Consider the following 19662-nt stretch of genomic DNA (forward strand, 5'->3'; position numbering starts at 1 on the left):
GGGTGTAAAATGTACAAAAATAATAAAGTACTGAATAACTTAAACCAAAAATTTAGCTTTCTCCAAATTTCAGTTGTGTTGATGTACCCCCCCCCCCCCCAGACTTCTCTCGACTACCCCTATGGGTATTCATACTACTGGTTGAGAAACACTGGTTTAGTGCAGTGTTTTTCAACTTTTTTAATAAAGTACTCCATTAAAAAATTATAAGTATCCCCGATGCACCCACCCCTCCCCAGATCCAGGCATCCCCAGCCCCCCTACTCCAACATAATGCCCCATCTGCCCCAGAACAACCCTTCCACCCCCCCTCCAGCCCGCTCTAATCCAATGCCCAGGGCTTGACAAACCCCAACGAGAGCTACTCGCCAGCCCCACCCTGTGCATGCGCCAGACCGGCACTGCGCATGCACGAAGCGCCCGTGAATGAGGTGCACAGAGTGACTGGCTGAAATCTACTTGCCACGGATGAGTAGGCTCGACCAACTGCTGAATCCTGCCAATGGCCCATACCCCAGAGCCGGGCACCCACAGTTTCCCTGCCCTAGCCCAATCCCTCTCCCCTTTCCGCAGAGCCAGGCAGGATAACCCTACCTTTACAGTGGCTGCTTCTGCCGCTTGGCCCTGCCTCGGAGGCTTGATTGCACAGGGAGCACGTGGCCCGACAACGCTCGTGCAATGTAGAAAGCTGCTACCTTATAGGAATGTGCTACTGGTAGCATTTTCTTATCTGAGTTAGGCCATGTCTTCGCTATGGGGAAGATTGATGCTGCCGTGACTGATCTTCCAGAGTTTGATTTAGCATGTCTAGTAGAGATGTTAAATTCCAATTCATCAGCTAATCGGATAGTCAGTGAAATTTGCATTGACTATTTGATTAGTCGATAAGGGTGCCTGCACCTTTGAAATGTAGCAAGAGCCCCACAAACTCTTGCTACGTTTCATATGTAGAAGCGCTATGTACAAGAGCCCACAGGGCTCTTGTACATTTCAAAATCTGGGAATATGGGGCCAGCAGAGGACTGCTTGTGTCCCCTGCTCACCCCATGCTTCCTGTAGCACTTCTGCTTTTGAAATGTAGCAAGAGCCCTTTTAAGCCAGCTCCCCTCAGCACTGGCTCCATCTCTCTTATAGAGGCAGCAAGGGGCAGGGGGAGTGACTAGTCAAGTCACTGTTCACTTACATCCTTATTGTCTAGTAAGACCTGCTAAATTGAACTTGGAGGGCACCCTGTTGGCACTGATGCTCCTGCTCCCCCACGTGTATAGGGAAGGTTATAGAACTCACCTGAAGTTCCTTCCCAGGGCTTGCCTGAACCCTGGAAGACATCCTGGGCGAGGGGGACTGGCTCCAGGCTGAGCAGCAGGTCCTGGCTGGTGGACACGGTGTCCTGGCTGCTGCTGCTGCTTCTTCCTGCAGAGCCTTGCCCTCGTGGAGGCTGGCATTGGGCATGGCCTTGCTGGACTCATATGATGACCCGGGAACAGGGGGGTGGAGAGGACAGAGACTGGCCCACCTTCCAGGATGGCATCCAGCCACTCATAGTAGTGGCAGGTGTGAGGAGCCACCCCAGAACGTGCACTTGGCTCTCTGGTCTTGATGTAGGCCTGCTGGAGCTCTTTGATTTTCATGCAGACCTGGTCGAGGATCCAAATGTGTCCTTTTTCGGCCAGGCTAGCAATCATATGGCCATAGACATCCACATTCCTTCTCCTGGTGCAGAGATACTGAAGGTTTGTCTCCTCCCTCCAGACCTCGATACGGTCCAGAATCTCTGCACCAGTCCAGGCTGGTGCCCTGTTTTGTCCCTGGTTGGGGCATCTGGGGATGTTGTAGGAGTGCTGGCAGACTTAGGGGGAGCGGAGGGAGTCACTCATGGCTCCAGCAATGGGTGCTGCATGGCATAGGGCTGTCAAAGCTCTCCTTGTGCCACAAGCTCTTTCCCTCTTGCCTGTTGCTTTCAGCTCTGCAGGAGAAGGGGAGCAGTGGATGCCACAAGTGCAGCTGTGAGAGGCCTCTGGAGGCCAGTTATTTTGAAATAGCAGCAGCTGAGCATCCGGACTAAACCATTTTGAAATAACAGTTTCAAAATAAGTGGTGTTCCTCACCAAAAGCTGGAGTTGCTATTTTTAAATAACCAGCCGGGTTATTTCGAAATAATGGGCTTGGTAGTGTGGATTCTCTATTATTTTGAAATAATAGAAGGAAAATACGGAGAAGTAATAGAATTGAAAATAAAACAAGGATCATTTAGGGTGAACACCAAGAACAGCATTTTGATAGTGAGACCAATTTGTGGAATGATTTCCCAAGGAAAATGATGGAAGACTCACTGCCTGAGTCACTGAACACTAGTCTGGATAGAGTACTGGAAACTTCCATAGATTCATAGAAATGAAGGGCTAGAAAAGAGTTTGAGAAGTCATTAAGTCCAGACTACCCGCACTGAAGCAGGACCAAGAAGACCTCCTAAACCATCTTTTGCAGATGTGTGTCCAACCTGTTCTTAGAAACCTGAAGTAGTAGTAGAATTGCAGATTTAAGTACCCAGAAATCTGTTGCTAACGTAATATGGCAATACACAAAATTTCCAGTAACTTCTTGGAATGAACTGGGGACAACTTTTCGCTTTAGAAAATGAGGGCAGTAACCAGCACAATTTTAGAGTTCATTCTGACCAACAGAAAGGTAGCGAATCTGAAGGCAAAAGGCAATTTTGTTGAAAGTGATTATGAAATCATTTATTTTATGATTGTAACAAAAGGAAAGTGAGAGCAGCCGAATGAGGACAATGGACTTCAAAAAAGACTAACAAACTCAGAGAAATGACAAGTAAGTTCCCCATGGAAAGAAAATCTAAGGGACAATGGCGTTCAGAAGAGCTGGCTGCTTCTCAAAGAGAAAATACTAAAGGCACAATTCAAACTATCCTGAAGAAAAGGAAGGATAGGAAGAACAGTAAGTGGCCAATATGGTTCCATCTGCAATTCATAGGGGCCTGAAAATCAAAAAAAGAATCCTGCAAAAAGGGAACATGGATAATTTGCTAATGAGTACAAAAGAATAACACAAGCATGTAGGACAATCGGAATGGTAGAGGCACAAAATGAATTACACTTAGCAAGAAAAGACAACATGAAGTTCTTTAAATACATTAGGAGCAAGGACAAAGAAAAGTGCAGGTCCTGTACTTCATTATGGAAGAAGAGCTAAAACTGGTGGCTGAAGTGATTTAATTCCTCTTTTGCTTCAGGCTTCTCTGAAAAGGTTAATGGTGACCAAATACTCAACACACTTTAATATTAACAAAGTGAAGGGACACAGGCCAAAATGAAGGAAGAACAGGTAAAAGACTATTTAACTAGCCTAATGCATTCATTCAGCAGGGCCTGATTAAATTAGTTCTAAGGTACTTAAAGCATTAGTTCAAACAGTCTCCAAAAGGTATGGCTAGACTGTGGGGGGTTTTTGGGATACCAGAGGTATCCTGAAAAAACTGCCACATTCAGGGAACGCATTTGCTCTTCTGCTTTTTTTTGGGGGGGGGGGGGCAGAAGAGCAAACGCACTCTTTCAGAAGCCCCGGTATTTCTCGTTCTACTAGGAAGAAGGGGGCTTCTGAAAGAGGGTTTTTTCCCCCACATTTGGCCCAGTGTAGATGGGCCAAATGTTGGAAAAGCCTCTTCTGACAAAAGAATCGGAAAAAGTTACGCAAAATGAGGAGCGCATTTTGCGTACATTTTTCCGACAAAAACTTGTTGTCTTGCCATACCCGAAGCCATTAACAGTTACTGTACCTTTAAGAACTCCCCAAGCTCAGGTGATGTCCCAGAGATGTGGAGAATGGCAAACATAGGGCAAGTCTACACTAGAAACTTACTGCAGTGGTAGATATCCACACTACACTCCTGTCAGTGATGTGTGGCCTCACCAGAGGCACTTCCACTGACTTAAGAAGGGTAGTATGGGGGCTGAGAGCCCAGGTTCTCATCTCCCCACTAGGAGCCTGGCTGTCCCCCTGGGCTCTTGGCTCCCCACTACCCACCATAGAGAACCTGCCTGTCCCCCAGAGGGAGCTCTGTGCCCAGATTCGATGTGGATCCTGGGAGGAGCCAGGAGCCTCAGTGTAGCTGTTGGGTTCCCCTCAGGAACCAAGGGCACACTTCAGCTGGGAACGAGAGCCTGAGCAGCAGCTAGGAGGGGGAGCTAGGATCAAGGGGCAGCCTTGCTTGGAGTTGCAAGTGGGCTGGGCACAGTCTGGCTGGGAGTGAGGAGGGGGAGGGGGAGGAAGAAGGAGAGGGCAGGCAGGCTCTCCTGTCAGTTTCATAGCTTCATGTTGGAGCTGATATTGACAAGAACAACAGAGTCCTGTGGCACCTTAGAGGCTAACAGATTTATTAGGCATAAGCTTTTATGGGTAAAACCCACCTCATCAGATGAATTACTGTAATTTACAGAGGCAGGGGTGTGTATATGGACAACAAAAGAAAGAGGGTGCTTGTATAAATGCAACTAATCAAGTCAGTGTGGAAGTATCTGGTTCACAGCTGTTGATGTGGAAATGTGGCTATCAAGAGGGGAAATTGCCTTTGTCATGCATTAACCAGTTAAGATTCTCGGAGACAGGCAATTCAGCTGTCTCCCTTTGTAACAGGGATTTGAAATTCTGTTGTAGAACAGTGGCTACTTTTAAATCCATTACTAAATGTCCAGGGAGATTAAAGTGTTCTCCTACAAGTTTGTGTTAGTTCCCATTCCTGATGTCTTATTTTTATCCGTTTATCCTTTATATGGAGACTGTCTGGTTTGGCCAATATACATGGCAGAGGGGCATTGCTGGCACTTGCTCTTACATAGGAGTATGCTATGTAAGACATAGGAAGACAATTACCTACTAAACTTGGCACTGGTGAGGCCTCAGCCAGAGTTCAGTCTCTGAGCTATCTCCAATTCTGGGTACTACACTTTGGGAAAGATATGGACAAATTGGAGCAAATCCAGGGAAGAGCAACAAAAGTGTTAAAGGTTTTAGAAAACCTGACCTGAGAGGAAAGGCTAGAAAAAACTGGGCTGCAGCAAGGGAGATTTAGATGAGACATTAGGAAAAACCTTCTAATAGTTAGGCTGCAGTACTGTTCCACCTGTGTACACTAGGGATGTAAGCCGCTAGTCACTAACTGAAAGCAGAGCTTACTGTCGACTAGTCGCATCTCCCCCCACACACCTCCCCAGCTGTGCCTCTGCAGTAGTAAGAGGTAGGGAGCCAGTGTGCGAAGATGCTGGCTCAGTCCCTGCTCCCGCAAATGTGAAGGGATGCGAAGATGACGGCTGCCCAATCCCTTGTAATGCAGAGCAGCAGCGGAGGAGGTTATGTGGGCTGATCAATGACCCGCAGGAGCAGGGACTGAGCTGGTGTCTTTGCACACTGGCTCACCTGTCACTTGTAGTGAAGAGCAGCAGCGGGGAAGGCTATGCTGGGACCTGCAAGCCAGACAGCACTGTAATGGCAATCTTTACTGACTAATCGACTAGTCGAAGAAATCGACTAGTCGAAGAAATCGACTAGTCGAAGAAATCGACTAGTCGAAGAAATCGACTAGTCGAAGAAATCGACTAGTCGAAGAAATCGACTAGTCGAAGAAATCGACTAGTCGAAGAAATCGACTAGTCGAAGAAATCGACTAGTCGAAGAAATCGACTAGTCGAAGAAATCGACTAGTCGAAGAAATCGACTAGTCGAAGAAATCGACTAGTCGAAGAAATCGACTAGTCGAAGAAATCGACTAGTCGAAGAAATCGACTAGTCGAAGAAATCGACTAGTCGAAGAAATCGACTAGTCGAAGAAATCGACTAGTCGAAGAAATCGACTAGTCGAAGAAATCGACTAGTCGAAGAAATCGACTAGTCGAAGAAATCGACTAGTCGAAGAAATCGACTAGTCGAAGAAATCGACTAGTCGAAGAAATCGACTAGTCGAAGAAATCGACTAGTCGAAGAAATCGACTAGTCGAAGAAATCGACTAGTCGAAGAAATCGACTAGTCGAAGAAATCGACTAGTCGATTAGGAGAGTAACCACATTTTTAATATCCTTAGTGTACACACCAGCAGTGGGCAAACTTTGTGGCCCGAGAGCCACATCAGGGTATAGAAACTATATGGCAGGCCATGAATGTGGGCTATGAAGTGGGGCTGGGGATGAGGACGTGGAGTGCAGGCGTGGGCTCTGGGCTGGAGCAAGGGGTGGAGTGCTGGGGGGAGGGGAGTGAGTCAGAGCTCCGGATAGGGATGCAGACTGTGGGATGGGACTGTAGAAGAGGCATTTGGGGTGCAGGATGTGGCAGGGGCTGGAGCACAGGAGTGTGTGAGGGCTCTAGTTGGGGGTGCAGGCTCTGGGGAGGCATTGTAGATGAGGGGTTTGGGGTCCAGGAGGGTCCTCTGGGCTGAGACCAAGAATGAGAGGGGGGAATCAGGGCTTGGGCAGGATATTGAGTTAGGGGCGTGCAGGCTCTGGGTGGCACTTACTTCATAGAACCATAGAGCTGGAAGAGACCTTTGAAGGCCATCAAGTCCAGCCCCCTGCTCAAGCCAGGACCAATCCCAATTAAATCAACCCAGCCAGGGCTTTGTGAAGCTGAGACTTAAACACCTCTGGGGATGGAGACTCTACTACTAAATAACCCATTCCAGTGCTTCACCACCCTCCTAGTGAAATAGTTTTTCCTAATATCCAACCTGGACCTCTCTCACCGCAACTTGGGACCATTGTTCCTTGTTCTGCCATCCATCACTACTGTGAACAGCCTTTCTCCAGCCTCTTGGGAACCTCCCTTAAAGAAGTTGAAGGCTGCTATCAAATCCCCCCTCACTCTTCTCTTCTGCAGACTAAATAGACCCAACTCCCTCAGCCTCTCCTCGTAGGTCATATGCTCCAGTCCCCTAATCATTTTGGTTGCCCTCCAATGGACCCTCTCCAATGCATCCACATTCTTTTTGTAGTGGGGGGGGGCCCAGAACTGGACACAGTACTCCAGATGTGGCCTCACCAGAGCCGAGTAAAGAGGAATAATCACCTCTCTGGATCGACTAGCAATGTTCCTCTTAATGCTACCTAATATGCCATTAGGCTACAAGGGCACACTGTTGACTCATATCCAGCTTTGTATCCACTGTACCCCCCAGGTCCTTTTCTGCAGACCTGCTACTTAGTGATTCAGTTCCCAGCCTGTAACAATGCTTAAGATTCTTCCGTCCCAAATGTAGTACTTTACATTTGTCCTTGTTGAACCTCATCAGATTTCTTGTGGCCCAATCCTCCAATTTGTCTAAGTCACTCTGGACTCTATCCCTGCCTGCCAGTGTATCTACCTCTCCCCCTAGCTTAGTGTCATCTGCAAACTTGCTGAGGGTGCAATCCATCCCCTCATCCAGGTCATTAATAAAGATGTTGAACAAAACCGGTCCCAGAACCTAACCTGGGGGCACTCCGCTAGAAACTGACTGCCATTCTGACATCAAGCTGTTGATCACTACCTGCTGGGCTCGACCTTCCAGCCGTCTTTCTATCCATCTTACCGTCCATTTATCCAATCCACATTCTCTTAACTTGCTGGCAAAAATGTTGTGGGAGACCCTATGAAAAGCCTTGCTAAAGTCAAGGTATATCACATCCACTGACTTTCCCATATCCACAGAGCCAGTTACCTCATCATAGAAGCTAATCAGATTGGTCAGGCAGGACCTGCCCTTCATGAATCCATGCCTAACTATTCCTGATCATCTTCCCCTCTTCCAAGTGCTTCAAAATGGATTCCTTGAGGATCCCCTCCATGATTTTTCCAGGGACTAAGGTAAGACTGACCAGCCTATAGTTCCCTGGATCGTCCTCCTTCCCTTTCTTAAAGATGGGCATTGCATTTGCCTTTTTCCAGTCATCCAGGATCTCTCCCAATTTCCACGACTTTTCAAAGATAATGGCCAAAGGCTCCTCAGTGATATTAGCCAACTCCCTTGGTACCCTTGGATGTATTAAGTCCGGACCCATGGATTTATGTACCTTTAGCTTTTTTAAATAGTTCCTAACCTGTTCTTTCCCCACCAAGGGCTGTCCACCTTTGTCCCATATTGCATCACTTAGCGCATTAGTCTGGGAGCTGACCTTGTCCATGAAGACAGAGGCAAAGAAAGCATTGAGTACCTCAGCTTTCCCCACATCATCTGTCACTAGGTTACTACCCTCATCCAGTAGGGGCCCTACACCCTCTCTGATTACCTTCTTGTTGCTAACATGCCTGTAGAAATCTTTCTTGTTATCCTTCACATTCATTGCGAGTCACAATTCCAATTGCGCTTTCGCCTTCCTGATAATTACCCTACATTCTCGAGCTATACATTTATACCCTACCTAGTCATCTGTCCAAGTTTCCACTTTTTTATAAGCTTCCTTTTTGTGTTTAAGTTCACCAAGGATTTCCTCCGTGAGCCAATCCAGTCTTCTACCATATTTGCTTCTCTTGCTATGCATTGGAATGGTTTCTTTCTGTGCCTTCAATATGGCTTCTTTAAAATACTGCCAGCTCTCCTGGGCTCCTTTCCCCTTCATGATAGCATCCCTGGGGTTTCTGCCCATCAGGTCTCTGAGGGAGTGTCAGCCGACGGTCAGGGCAGTGAGTCCCTTATGACCGGCTGAAGTTCTTTTAAATTGTGCTTGGTTCTGTTACAGCAACTGAAGGAGTCAGGTTAAAGCTTAAACAGTTACTATTTTATTGTTACAGGGTAAACTTAGCTGTTAAATGCTACTACTGTGTTACAGATAACACAGCCACTACAAAGGACAGGACAGAAATTACACTAAGAAAGTCACTTACAGGTACCATGAAACCCTTTTGGTTCTCTGAGCTCTTATTAAATGCATGCAAAATAGACACATAGCAGGTATATATTCTCACCCCTGCGTTCCAGACTTGGCGTGGCCAGCGTTTGTCTCTCAATCCCTCGGGAAGAAGTAGGGCGAGGTTGGGCGTCCCACAGACCTCGGGAGACAATCAATACCTGCCAGCAGGTATAGATGATTGGAGCTCAAATGGGGTGGGCGGCTGAACCTCTTTTTATACCCCTTGGGTCATGTAGGCTTCTTCCTGGTTTCAAGTGGCCAATTAGGAAAAATGGCTTTGAATGCCAAGTTTCCCACGAAGGGTGCAAAGCATAATTTACACCTGGGAAAATGCAGACAATGGGCACCTCTGGTATGTGATGGGCGAAGATTCCTCTCCTGGGACAGTGCAGGCGTGTCAATTACTGGTACTAGCCATCAGGGCAACGGGAGGCCCCGGGTCGTCAGCTAGCCCATTTACTGTCTGGTTTCTGTTTATGGTAGAGTCAGGGACAGGCAGCAAACCTGTGTTCCCAGGGCATCAAAGGCTGACTGCCTTTCTCTTGCTCTCTGGGGGTGGGGTGGGGGGGGAACAAGATGGGGCTCGTGGCAAAACAAGATGGGGTTTTTGTGTCTGGCTACAGGGAGTCAGTCTGCTTTTCTGAAGTCCAGGGTGTGTATTTTACTACTTTCTTTTCTTCCTTTGGTCAGGATCCTGAAATCTACCATCTCATGATCACTGCTTCCCAGGTTGTCACCCACCTCTACTTCCCCTATTAGCTCCTCCCTGTTTATGAGCAGCAGGTCAAGCTTCGCACGGCCCCATGTCGGATCTTTAAGCACTTGTACCAAGAAGTTATCCTCAACATTCTCCAAAAACTTCCTGAATTGTCTGTGTCCTGCTGTATTGGTCTCCCAACGGATGTCAGGGTGATTAAAGTCCCTGATGAGAACCAGGGCCTGCGATCTGGAAACTTCTCTCAGTTGTCCAAAGAAAGTGTCATCTACCTCATCCACCTGATTCGGTGGCCTGTAGCAGACACCAACCACAACAACACTGCTGTTGCTTACACCTCTAAACTTGACCCATAGACTCTCAACAGGCTTTTCTTCCTCTAAATACTGAAGTTCTGAGCAATCTTAGTGCTGTCTTACATACAGTGCAACTCCTCCTCCTTTTCTCCCCCACCTGTTCTTCCTGAACAGTTTATACCCTTCCATGACAGTGCTCCAGTCATGCGAGTCATCCCACCAAGTCTTTTATCCCAATCAAATCGTAGTTATTGGACTGGGCCAGGGCCTCCAATTCTTCCTGTTTGTTACCCAGGCTTCTCACATTGGTGTACAAACACCTCAGATAACCAGTTGATCGCCCTACCCTCTCCATTCGAATCAGGGGTCCTCCTTTGTTGCTCATTCCTCTTTGCATTTCTTCCTGGTATCCGACTTCTCCACTTCTCTCAGGGTTTTGGTCACCGTCCCCCAATTAACCTAGTTTAAAGCCCTTCTCACTAGGTTTGGAAGCCTGCCTGTGAAGATGCTCCTTCATCTCTTTGTTAGGTGGATCCCATCTCTTCCTAACAATCCTTGTGCCTGGAACAGAGTCCCATGGTAAAAGAAACCAAAGCCTTCTCTCCAACACCACCTGCCCAACCACGCATTTACTTCCTCAATTCGACGATCCCTATCCAGTCCTTTCCGTTCAACTGGGAAGATGGACGAGAACACCACTTGCACTCCAGATTGTTTGATCCTTCTTCCCAACTCTGCGTAATCTGCGGTAACCCGCTCAATGTCATTCTTGGCCATATCATTAGTTCCCACGTGAAGAAGCAGAAAGGGGTAGCGATCCGAAGGTTTGATCAGTTTTGTGAGATTCTCAGTCACATCCTGAATTCGAGCTCCCTGTAAGCAGCACACCTCTCAAGATTCCAGGTCCGGATGGTAGATGGATGCTCAGTCCCTCTTAGGAGGAAGCCCCCAACCACTACCACCCACCTTCTTCTTTCGGGGAGGTGTTCGTGGAACCCCCATTCCTAGGACTATGCATCCCATGCCTTCCAGTAGATGGTGTTCCCTTCCGGTTTCTTCCTTGTGAGGTCCCTTCTAAAGCATTTACCATTTCAGAGCCTGTGGAGAGAACCTGAAGGTGATTACTTACCTGTGTAGGAATGGGGGTTCCTGTGCTGGCCTTTTTTTCCTTCTAGAAGTTACATGCTGCTAGTTCTCTTCCTCATCCTGTACTGCCCTCTCTGGCTCTTCTGCTTGCCTTGCTTGCAGGATTAAACGCTGACTTCTGTCGAGGAAGTTTTCATTCTCTCTGGTCGAGCCGAGGGTTGACACTTGGGCCTCCAGTCCTCTAATTTTTTCCTCCAAAATGGCAACCAGCTTGCACTTAGCGCAGATGAAATCCCTTCTTTCTTCTGGGAAGAAGACAAACTTGGCACATGCTGTGCAGGTAACAACAGCAGGGCTATCGCTATCCATACCTGCTGTCCTAAAAAAGGGTTTAAAGGAAAGGCAAGAATACCTCGCCCCCTTCCCTCTCCAAATTCCCTGTTGGCAATCACCTGTTCACAAGCTCCCTGGTCTCTGACTCACTCCTTTATAAAGCCCCGGACTTCCTGATAGTCCCTCCCCCTACCAAGGCTCAGCCAATCAGCAGAGGCTTCTAGATTTCAAACTTTAATTAGAAGCCAACAATTTCTAGCTGCCAGTCACAGCACACACTCCATGGGGTGGAGGAAGGAGAAAGAAAGGGAAAAAATAAAAAACAGAAAACAAAACAAAAAAATCACACTCACAAACACAAACTCATCACACAGCAAGAAAGCCCTAAACACAACACACACTACAGACAGCCACTTCCCTCAAGAGTCCTGTAGTCACTTCTCCATTACCTGGAGAATTCCCTCTCTAAACTCCCAGTTTGCAATCACCTGTTTGCGAGCAGCTCCTATCCTAGAAGAAACAGCATGTGTCTGTCTTCTCTCTCCCTCTCCCCCCGGTGCCTACATGGAGGCATAGCTAAGCAGCTTAGCGTGCCTCCCTGTCTGCAGGCACTGCTCCCAGGGTCTATGGGTGGGGAAATCACGCAGTGTTACCATTCCCTCTGGTTGCCCCATGCTTAGGAGCTGGAAGTGGGGCGTGCTGCTGCTTCTAGGATCTGGGCACTTGATCCTGCTGCGAGGGAGCTTGAGGGATGGATTAAAATGGCTGATGGGCAGGATGCAGCCCACAGGGTGTAGTTTGCCCACCTGGGGTGTATGCCCCAATTGTATGGTCTCTCCCTGGTAGTGATGCTACAGTACTGCTTTGACAGAGGTTTGTTAGTATCCCTTTTCACTGCCTCCCAGCTAACTAACAAGTCTGCTAATATGAACAGTGATACTAAGAAATATACAAATGCCATTGTTCACAGAAGCAGACTTACTGGCTATCAAGTCTAAAAATAAAAATGTAACCAAAAAAGCAAAAGAAACAACAGGTTAAAAAGAAAAGCGAAGAACATGCAAAGCACTCTATTTATGTTTCTATTCTATTTTGGTACAGGAAAGACGAGACAACTGTACATTATTTTTATAATTGGGTCTGCAAAATAACCTCTGCATAAATAAATTACTGTGGTTTGGACAAGTACATGTGCATATTTATTTGTGTTTTCCTATATTAAATATTTTTAGAAAAAATGGTGGCCACCAGCAAAATTTTGTGGACACATTCTGAGGCCACCAAAAGTTGGTTGGAGAACCCCTGCTCTCGCTCATGTGTCATCAGAGATGAAGACTGTTCGAGTGAAAGCCTGTGCTCATTTTCACCAGTACAAACCTCTGGCATCTTTATTTATCCTATGTAAGGCAACTGGAACACAATTGAGTTCCACAGGTAGCTCTGCAATTGGAAACTGGTTTTCAGTTGTGTCTGTGAAGCATTAGCTCACTGTTTCCTAGCAGTGATGGCTCTGCAGAAAGTCATACAATGTTGTCACTAAAGTCAGCAAAGGTGGTTCTGAGTCTATATGGGGAATAGACCTGTTACATTGAAGAGGGAATACTTATACAGAGTTCCCATTTCAAAACAGAAATGCCCTTTGAATCTAGTTCATGTAATACCTTCTGACACAATTAAAGGCCTGTCATTTGGGGAAGGATGGGGGCTACTAGAGCAAAGGATTTCCCATCTTCTGCCACCTATACACTTTCCTTAGCATTGATAAGGTGGGAGGGAAAGAGACAAGTGATTGATTTTAAAATGTGAATTAGTTGTGTGGGATTATGATTTAGATAACTTGGAGTATGTGACAAATGGGGGCTTTAATCAGGTCAATCGCTGTGTGTTTATGCTGTGAACTGAGATACATTGAGATTAATCCCAAATGAAAAACACAGTGGCTATGTCTACATTGGCATCCCTTTCCGGAAAAGGGATGCTAATGAGACACTTCGGAATTGCAAATCCGCGGGGGATTTAAACATCCCCCGCGGCATTTGCATTTACATGGCTGCATTTACGTGTAGATGCGATTCTCCGGAAAATAAGCCCTTGAAAGTAGGAATAAGGGATCTTCCGGAAAAGGGCTTATTTTCCGGAGAATCGCGTCTAGACTGGTGCTTTTCTCCAGCAAAAACCCCGAGCCGGAAAAAAGCGGCAGGCATGTAAATGCAAATGCCGCATGGGATATTTAAATCCCCCGCGGATTTGCAATTCCGAAGTGTCTCATTAGTATCCCTTTTCTGGAAAGGGATGCCAATGTAGACACAGCCAGTGATTATAAAAATTCAAGTTTGTCAAAACCATCTGTGCTTCTGCCTACTATGCTTTATTCTGCTGCATATGTCCATGTACAACAATAGATTCAATATTGTATTTGTCTGTAATGCAAAGTAATACAGTGGAGATAATTTCAATTAGGAGCTTGAGGGAGCCTATGAGAGAAATCCAGTGAACAGCAACATATATATTGAAGAGGCAGATGTTGATTGCTTGCCTTCTGAACTGGACAGTTCATTAGCATGAAAAAACAATTCCCTTACTCTCCTAAAAACAAAACCAATTCTCAGGTCAACTAAGGCCCTCTAGTCACTTCTAATGAGCCAATCACATGAAGTGCTTTTTGCTCAAGGAAATTCTATGATGCTTAATTTGTTTTCATAGGTGTTCTAGGGCCCTCATCACAATACATGAGTGAGATGTAATTTAGCTTTTTCCTCATTTTCCACAACAAGTAGCTAGAGATGAAAGAACAACAGATACTTGACCTTCACCATAGGCCAAGAAGAAATTATTGATCCTTGCTCAGAGTGGCGGGAGGGGCATGTTCCGTTGTCTGTGAGGAGCAAGCCAAAACAAGACTGTCTGACAGCAAAGACCAGGGGTAGCCAGACCGGTGTTAACAGCAGAAATATAAATGTAACCCTACTGCCAGATAGCGCTAGCAGCAGCCAGGGCCAGGTTCAGTATCTAGGCCTTAGGGTTCCTCTCCATCCATCCAATACAGAACTGGCTTAAGCCCCCACCCAGTAACCTGGGAAATTCACATAACACCTCTGGACACCTCTGAGAGGCAATGTTCCCCCACTCGCAAGCACAAAGTCTGAGGCTGCGTCTACATTGACGCGATCTTGCGCTAAAGCGGCCGCTTTTGCGCAAAAACATGCTGCCTGTCTACACTGGCGGGGAGTTCTTGCGCAAGAACACTGTTCTAATGTGTGAAATCAGGGCTTCTTGCGCAAGAGCTATGATGCTCCTGCTCAGGAATAAGCCCTCTTGTGCAACTGTTCTTGTGCAAGAGGCCAGTGTAGACAGGCAACATGAATTTCTTGCGCAAGAAAGCCCGATGGCTAAAATGGCCATCAGAGCTTTCTTGCGCAAGAGAGCATCTACACTGGCACGGATGCTCTTGCGCAAAGGCACATGCCAGTGTAGATGCTCTCTTGCGCAAATACTTTAATGCAAGAACTCTTGCGTTAAAGAGTATTTGCGCAAGATCATGCCAATGTAGACATAGCCTGAGTGTAGAAAAGAAAGCTTTAATAAAAGGGAAAGGAAGTAGTGTAGCATTAATTTGGGGAAACACCACAAACCATAACCAAAACCACAAGTAACCGTCCCACCTCAAATAGATTGGGCAACTTTTTTTTCCCTCTCAGGTTCTTAAGTCCAGCAATGTAAATGTCTAGGATTGCCAGGTGTCCAGTATTGAACTGGACAGTTCAGTATTTTTGCCTCCTGTCTGGTAAAAAAAATTCAGAAAATACCAGACACCTAAAATGTCTGGTACTCTCTGATTTTTTTCCTGGTCAGAAGGTGAAAATCCCGGCTCAATACAGAGGCAGCCCGGCAGCCCTACTGCTTACTGGGTTCTGCAGGGGAGCTGTCTGGTCCCATGCAAGGAGGCAAGTTGGTGGGCAGCCGCTGGCAGCCTTTTAAGGCCGAAAAGCCTCACCACGTGTTTTTTTAAAGGGGCCATGCTGTGTGTGGTTTTTTTGTTTTGGTTTGGTTTTTTTGCTTAACTCTCGAGGGTGGGAGGGGTTTTTTTTGGTATTTTTTCTGAAACCATCTGGCAACCTTATAAATGTCCCCTTCACATGCCCAACCCTTCTCTTTACCCAACTCACAGGTGCTGCCCTTAGTCAGGGCAGACCCAGAGTTCAGAGGTGCATCTACAGAGTTCACCTCCCATGCTGAGTGGGAGGAGGCATCTTACTCACTCCACTGGTCACTTGCCATCTGCCTGCTTGCTGCTCTCTGCCATGACCTTGCTGGCTATTCGTCACCTCGTTGCTGCCGCTCTGCTGACTGCTCATTGCACCTCTCTGTCACTGCCCTGCTGGCCATTACTCCTCTCTGCTGACTGCTCGTTATGCTGCAGCCACTCTGTTGGCCGGCTGCTTGTCGCATCTTCTGTTAGCTTGTAGTGGGTTTGGCTTTGGGCCAGGCTTAGTGCTTTCAACTCTTGGCCCAAAGCACAATCCAGCCACAAGAAATTCTAGCATCCACTGGAATAAATTTAAACTAATGAAAGAGACTCCTTATGGAGTCTAGTTCTGCTCTAGTTCTATCATTGGGGGGAGGGAAAGAAATGGGTTGAACTGGTCTTGCAGCTCACACCTGGAGGGCATGTAGCCTGCTGATTCAGAGTGCTACAGGCTCCCCCCCCCCCCCCCCCCCCGTTAACTTCACAGAATCTTGGCAGACGGGCCCTTGTCCATCTGAGGTTCTTTACACTGTCATCCTCTCTCCTTTTGAACTGAGTTAAACATAGTCTGACTTTTCTGCCTTCCCCCAATAACTGCAAGCATTGGTGATCATATCTCACAATTCCTGCATTTAATGTTAATGCAGTTTGTGATCCCACAACAGCCAAATTGGTTACAATGAGCAAAACACCATTGTAACAGTTGAATATCATAGCAGGATAAGCAAAATGAGTGAACTGTATTTACATAAACACACCGGCTGTGTCTAGACTGGCAAGTTTTTCCGCAAAAGCAAGTGCTTTTGCGGAAAAACTTGCCAGCTGTCTACACTGACCGCTTGAATTTCCGCAAGAACACTGACTTCCTACTGTCTGAAATCAGTGCTTCTTGTGGAAATACTATGCTGCTCCCGTTCGGGCAAAAGTCCCTTTTGCGCAAAAGGGCCAGTGTAGACAGCTCAGATTTGTTTTGCGCAAAAAAGCCCCGATCGCGAAAATGGCAATCGGGGCTTTTTTCCGCAAAAGTGCGTCTAGTTTGGCCATGGATGCTTTTCCACAAAAAGTGCTTTTGCGGAAAAGCGTCCGTGCCAATCTACGCGCTCTTTTCCGCAAATGCTTTTAACGGAAAACTTTTCCGTTAAAAGCATTTGCGGAAAATCATGCCAGTCTAGACGTAGCCACCCAGGTTTTCTTTCTCATTCCAGCTGGCTGTAATGGAAGTATTGATTAAGACCCTGCTTACAGAAATAATCTCTTCTCGTTTACACTTCTGCCAATGAGAGGCTACAGTTATACTCTGGAGCAGCAATGTTGCCTGCAGAGAGCCAGTGCAAGCCCAAAAGTGGGTGGCTGTTGATCAGGGAGGAGTATGGACAGGATGGCTGAGGAGTTTCTACTTCATTACATGCCCATTGCAGCCTTTATCTACAGGATTCCCATAGGCACCTTAGTTGAAAAATAATCTGCCCTGCTCGGGTGCAGCCATCCTTACTGGCACTTCCCTGGGCCAGTAGGGGTGATGCTTGCCCCTACATGTAAGGGGACTGGGTTTCTATCTCTCAGCAACAGTTACTCCCCTTGCTCCTATCTGCCTGGCCACATGTAAGTTAAGTGGTGTGCTGTAGACTGCAGAGCTTTCAGCAAGAATGATAATCATTGCTACAGACCGACCAAAGACAACTGCTTTGTACCAGAAGTTGATTGTACAGTTTGTGTATGCTGTGTGTATCTCCCTTGTTTCTGTTCCATCGCTCCACTCTGGGCCTACATCATGGCTGCCCTGCAGTTCCTTTGTGCTGCGGCCATGGAGCCACAAAGCAGCTACATGTGCCCCCTGTGCAAGGGGCTGGAGCAAGAAGTTCCCTGCAGGAGCCAGAGGACAAGCTCTGTGCCAAACCTTGGAGGTGGCTCTATTCAGGAATGGGGGGGCATGTCGTGGGCAGGAAAGGGAGTGATTGGGGGTTCTTGCATCCTAGGAATTTTAGATCATTGTAATGTCTGATGAGAGTAATTCCAACAAGAATACAAACTAGGGTTTTGGGTGGGGAAAAGGCCCTCTGATAAAATGTCACTCTCCTTGTTAAAAAGTTGATGGGGCAGAGAAATAACATCCTCAGAGCAAAAACGAATACTCTCATATCTCTGGGCAAACTGTAGGCTGTAAAAATCTTGTTGCATCATCTTGAGCAGGGGCACTGGATCAACTTTTTAGTGGGAATTCTGAGACCTATTAAACCAAACTGTAAACTCTGTATATAATGGAAACCACTTCAAGCCAGGAGGTGTGGTAGCATTCCCAGCACCTATGATTTTGAACTCCTCTCAGTAAAATATGTCCCCTGAGCAATGTATATTGATAATGCACCAGTAACTTTAGAAGCTTGACAATTTGTCTCTTCTTATGTTGTTTTTTAATTAATAGAATAAAATATGTGAACATGGTAGTTACTTGAAGCCATTCTGAGTACGCTATCCTGCTCTGCATGTTTGTCTTTTTCAATTTGTTTCACTACAGATTTGGCTGACTGCAAGCTGATGATGTTCCCTATTGGCATTTACAAAGTCATGAGGAATGTCACTGAAGGGATACATCTCATCACTCTAGCCAATAATGAACTCAAGTCTGTGACCAGCAAATTCATCACCACTTTCAGCCAGATGAGAGGTAGGAGTGAGTCTCAGAAGTACCCACCACAAAAAAAGGGGGAGGGGCAGGAAGTGGAGGAAGACGGGGGGGGGGGGGGGGGACGGACAGGATAGATCTGTTTTTTGCTATATGCCTATAACACAAAGTTTTTGACACACGTGTCTGCAGCTCTGTTTGTGATTCTGCATCAACACTATTCAGTGCACCATTCTGTTGCAAGCTTGGGCTAAATGGAACACAACATTTTTTCCTTATTTCTTCATCCATGCTATATTACAATCTCCATCTAGTAAGTTGGGAGCCGTTCTTTCACAAAATAAACTTGGCTTTCAGAAATCCCTAATGTGAGACATGATATTAAGAGCTGACTGCCTTAAGTTATCATTGCAGTCCTATAACTTATTGACATAAATGGTGTAACTCTTAATTTGCACTTCTGTAAAAGAGATTAGAATCTGGTTTTGTATCTTGATAATGTGCCTGTACATAAGAATACAGATTGTTCTGTATCTCAATAGAGAGGTGGTGAATTGACAATGCTCTGTGGTGTCACAGGACTTCAATAGTGGGAAAAACTGCAGGTCAAGACTGAGGTCCATTGGCAGAGTTGGGTGGAAAGCTTATATGTTGCCATCCTGCACTTAATAGGTTTTTGTCAGTCAGCTAAAATTCAATTAACTTTTTTGAGGTGACAAGTTAGTTACATCTATTTAAAATCAGGTCAGAAGGGGCTACCACGGACGAGTAGATTACACTAATTGTCGAGCCCTGGTAATAGGAGATGATGGGACTCAGAAGAGTATTGCTATAGGAAATAACTAAGGTACCAACATTTTAGTAGAAGAAACTGGGAAATGTATAGCAACTATAGGGAAACCAGACAACCTTCCGTCAGTTCATTAGAGCTCCTGCAATTCAATTTTCAAAGAAGGTTAATAAAAGTTTATCTCTATTCAGAGCAGTTCATTAAACAGTTTAAAGAATTAGTGCTGACTTGTCAGCTGTCTCTTTTTATTCAGAGCTAAGGGAGGTTAGTAGTTATTTAATTCTCAGTCTCCTCCATTTTGGACACGGAGGCCAAAAAACAATTGGGCATTCCCAGTCTTCATGGTAACAAGAGAAGGAACAGATCTAAAACTGGGTTTAGGATTGTAATGCAGGAAGCACTCCTAGAATTTTATGCCTCCAAGCAACATATGTGCCAGACTCCAGGGCTTCCTCTGAAGCAGAAATTTCACGGGATCTTTGAACATTTTTTAATTAAATGTCTGTTTCTTCACTGGCTTTGGTGTTTTCCTTCTCAAAACTGCTAAATGGAAAACAATTCTTCTGGCCCTGTGAGTAGGGTGAAGGACAGCAAGCCCCAGGAATTCTGTTTTCATGTGGTGGTAGGGAAAAGGCCTTGCCACCCCTTGAGAAAAGTTTGATGGGAGCACGTGGGGGAGGG

General features: G+C 46.3%; 1 protein-coding gene across 4 annotated transcripts in view; it reads left to right on the forward strand.

Moving 5' to 3' along the window:
• LRRC20 (leucine rich repeat containing 20) overlaps window positions 1-19662 on the forward strand; it is a 254866-nt gene that overhangs the window by 40841 nt on the left and 194363 nt on the right. For all 4 annotated transcript variants that reach the window (XM_025184483.3, XM_006122779.5, XM_006122780.5 and 1 more), the window contains exon 3: window positions 18084-18233. In XM_025184483.3, the coding sequence (XP_025040268.3) occupies window positions 18084-18233 (150 nt within the window). The remainder of the gene's footprint in view (window positions 1-18083; window positions 18234-19662) is intronic.

This window comes from Pelodiscus sinensis, chromosome 8 (genome assembly GCF_052426305.1).
Source record: "Pelodiscus sinensis isolate ZL-2025 chromosome 8, ASM5242630v1, whole genome shotgun sequence".
NCBI lineage: Eukaryota > Metazoa > Chordata > Testudines > Trionychidae > Pelodiscus > Pelodiscus sinensis.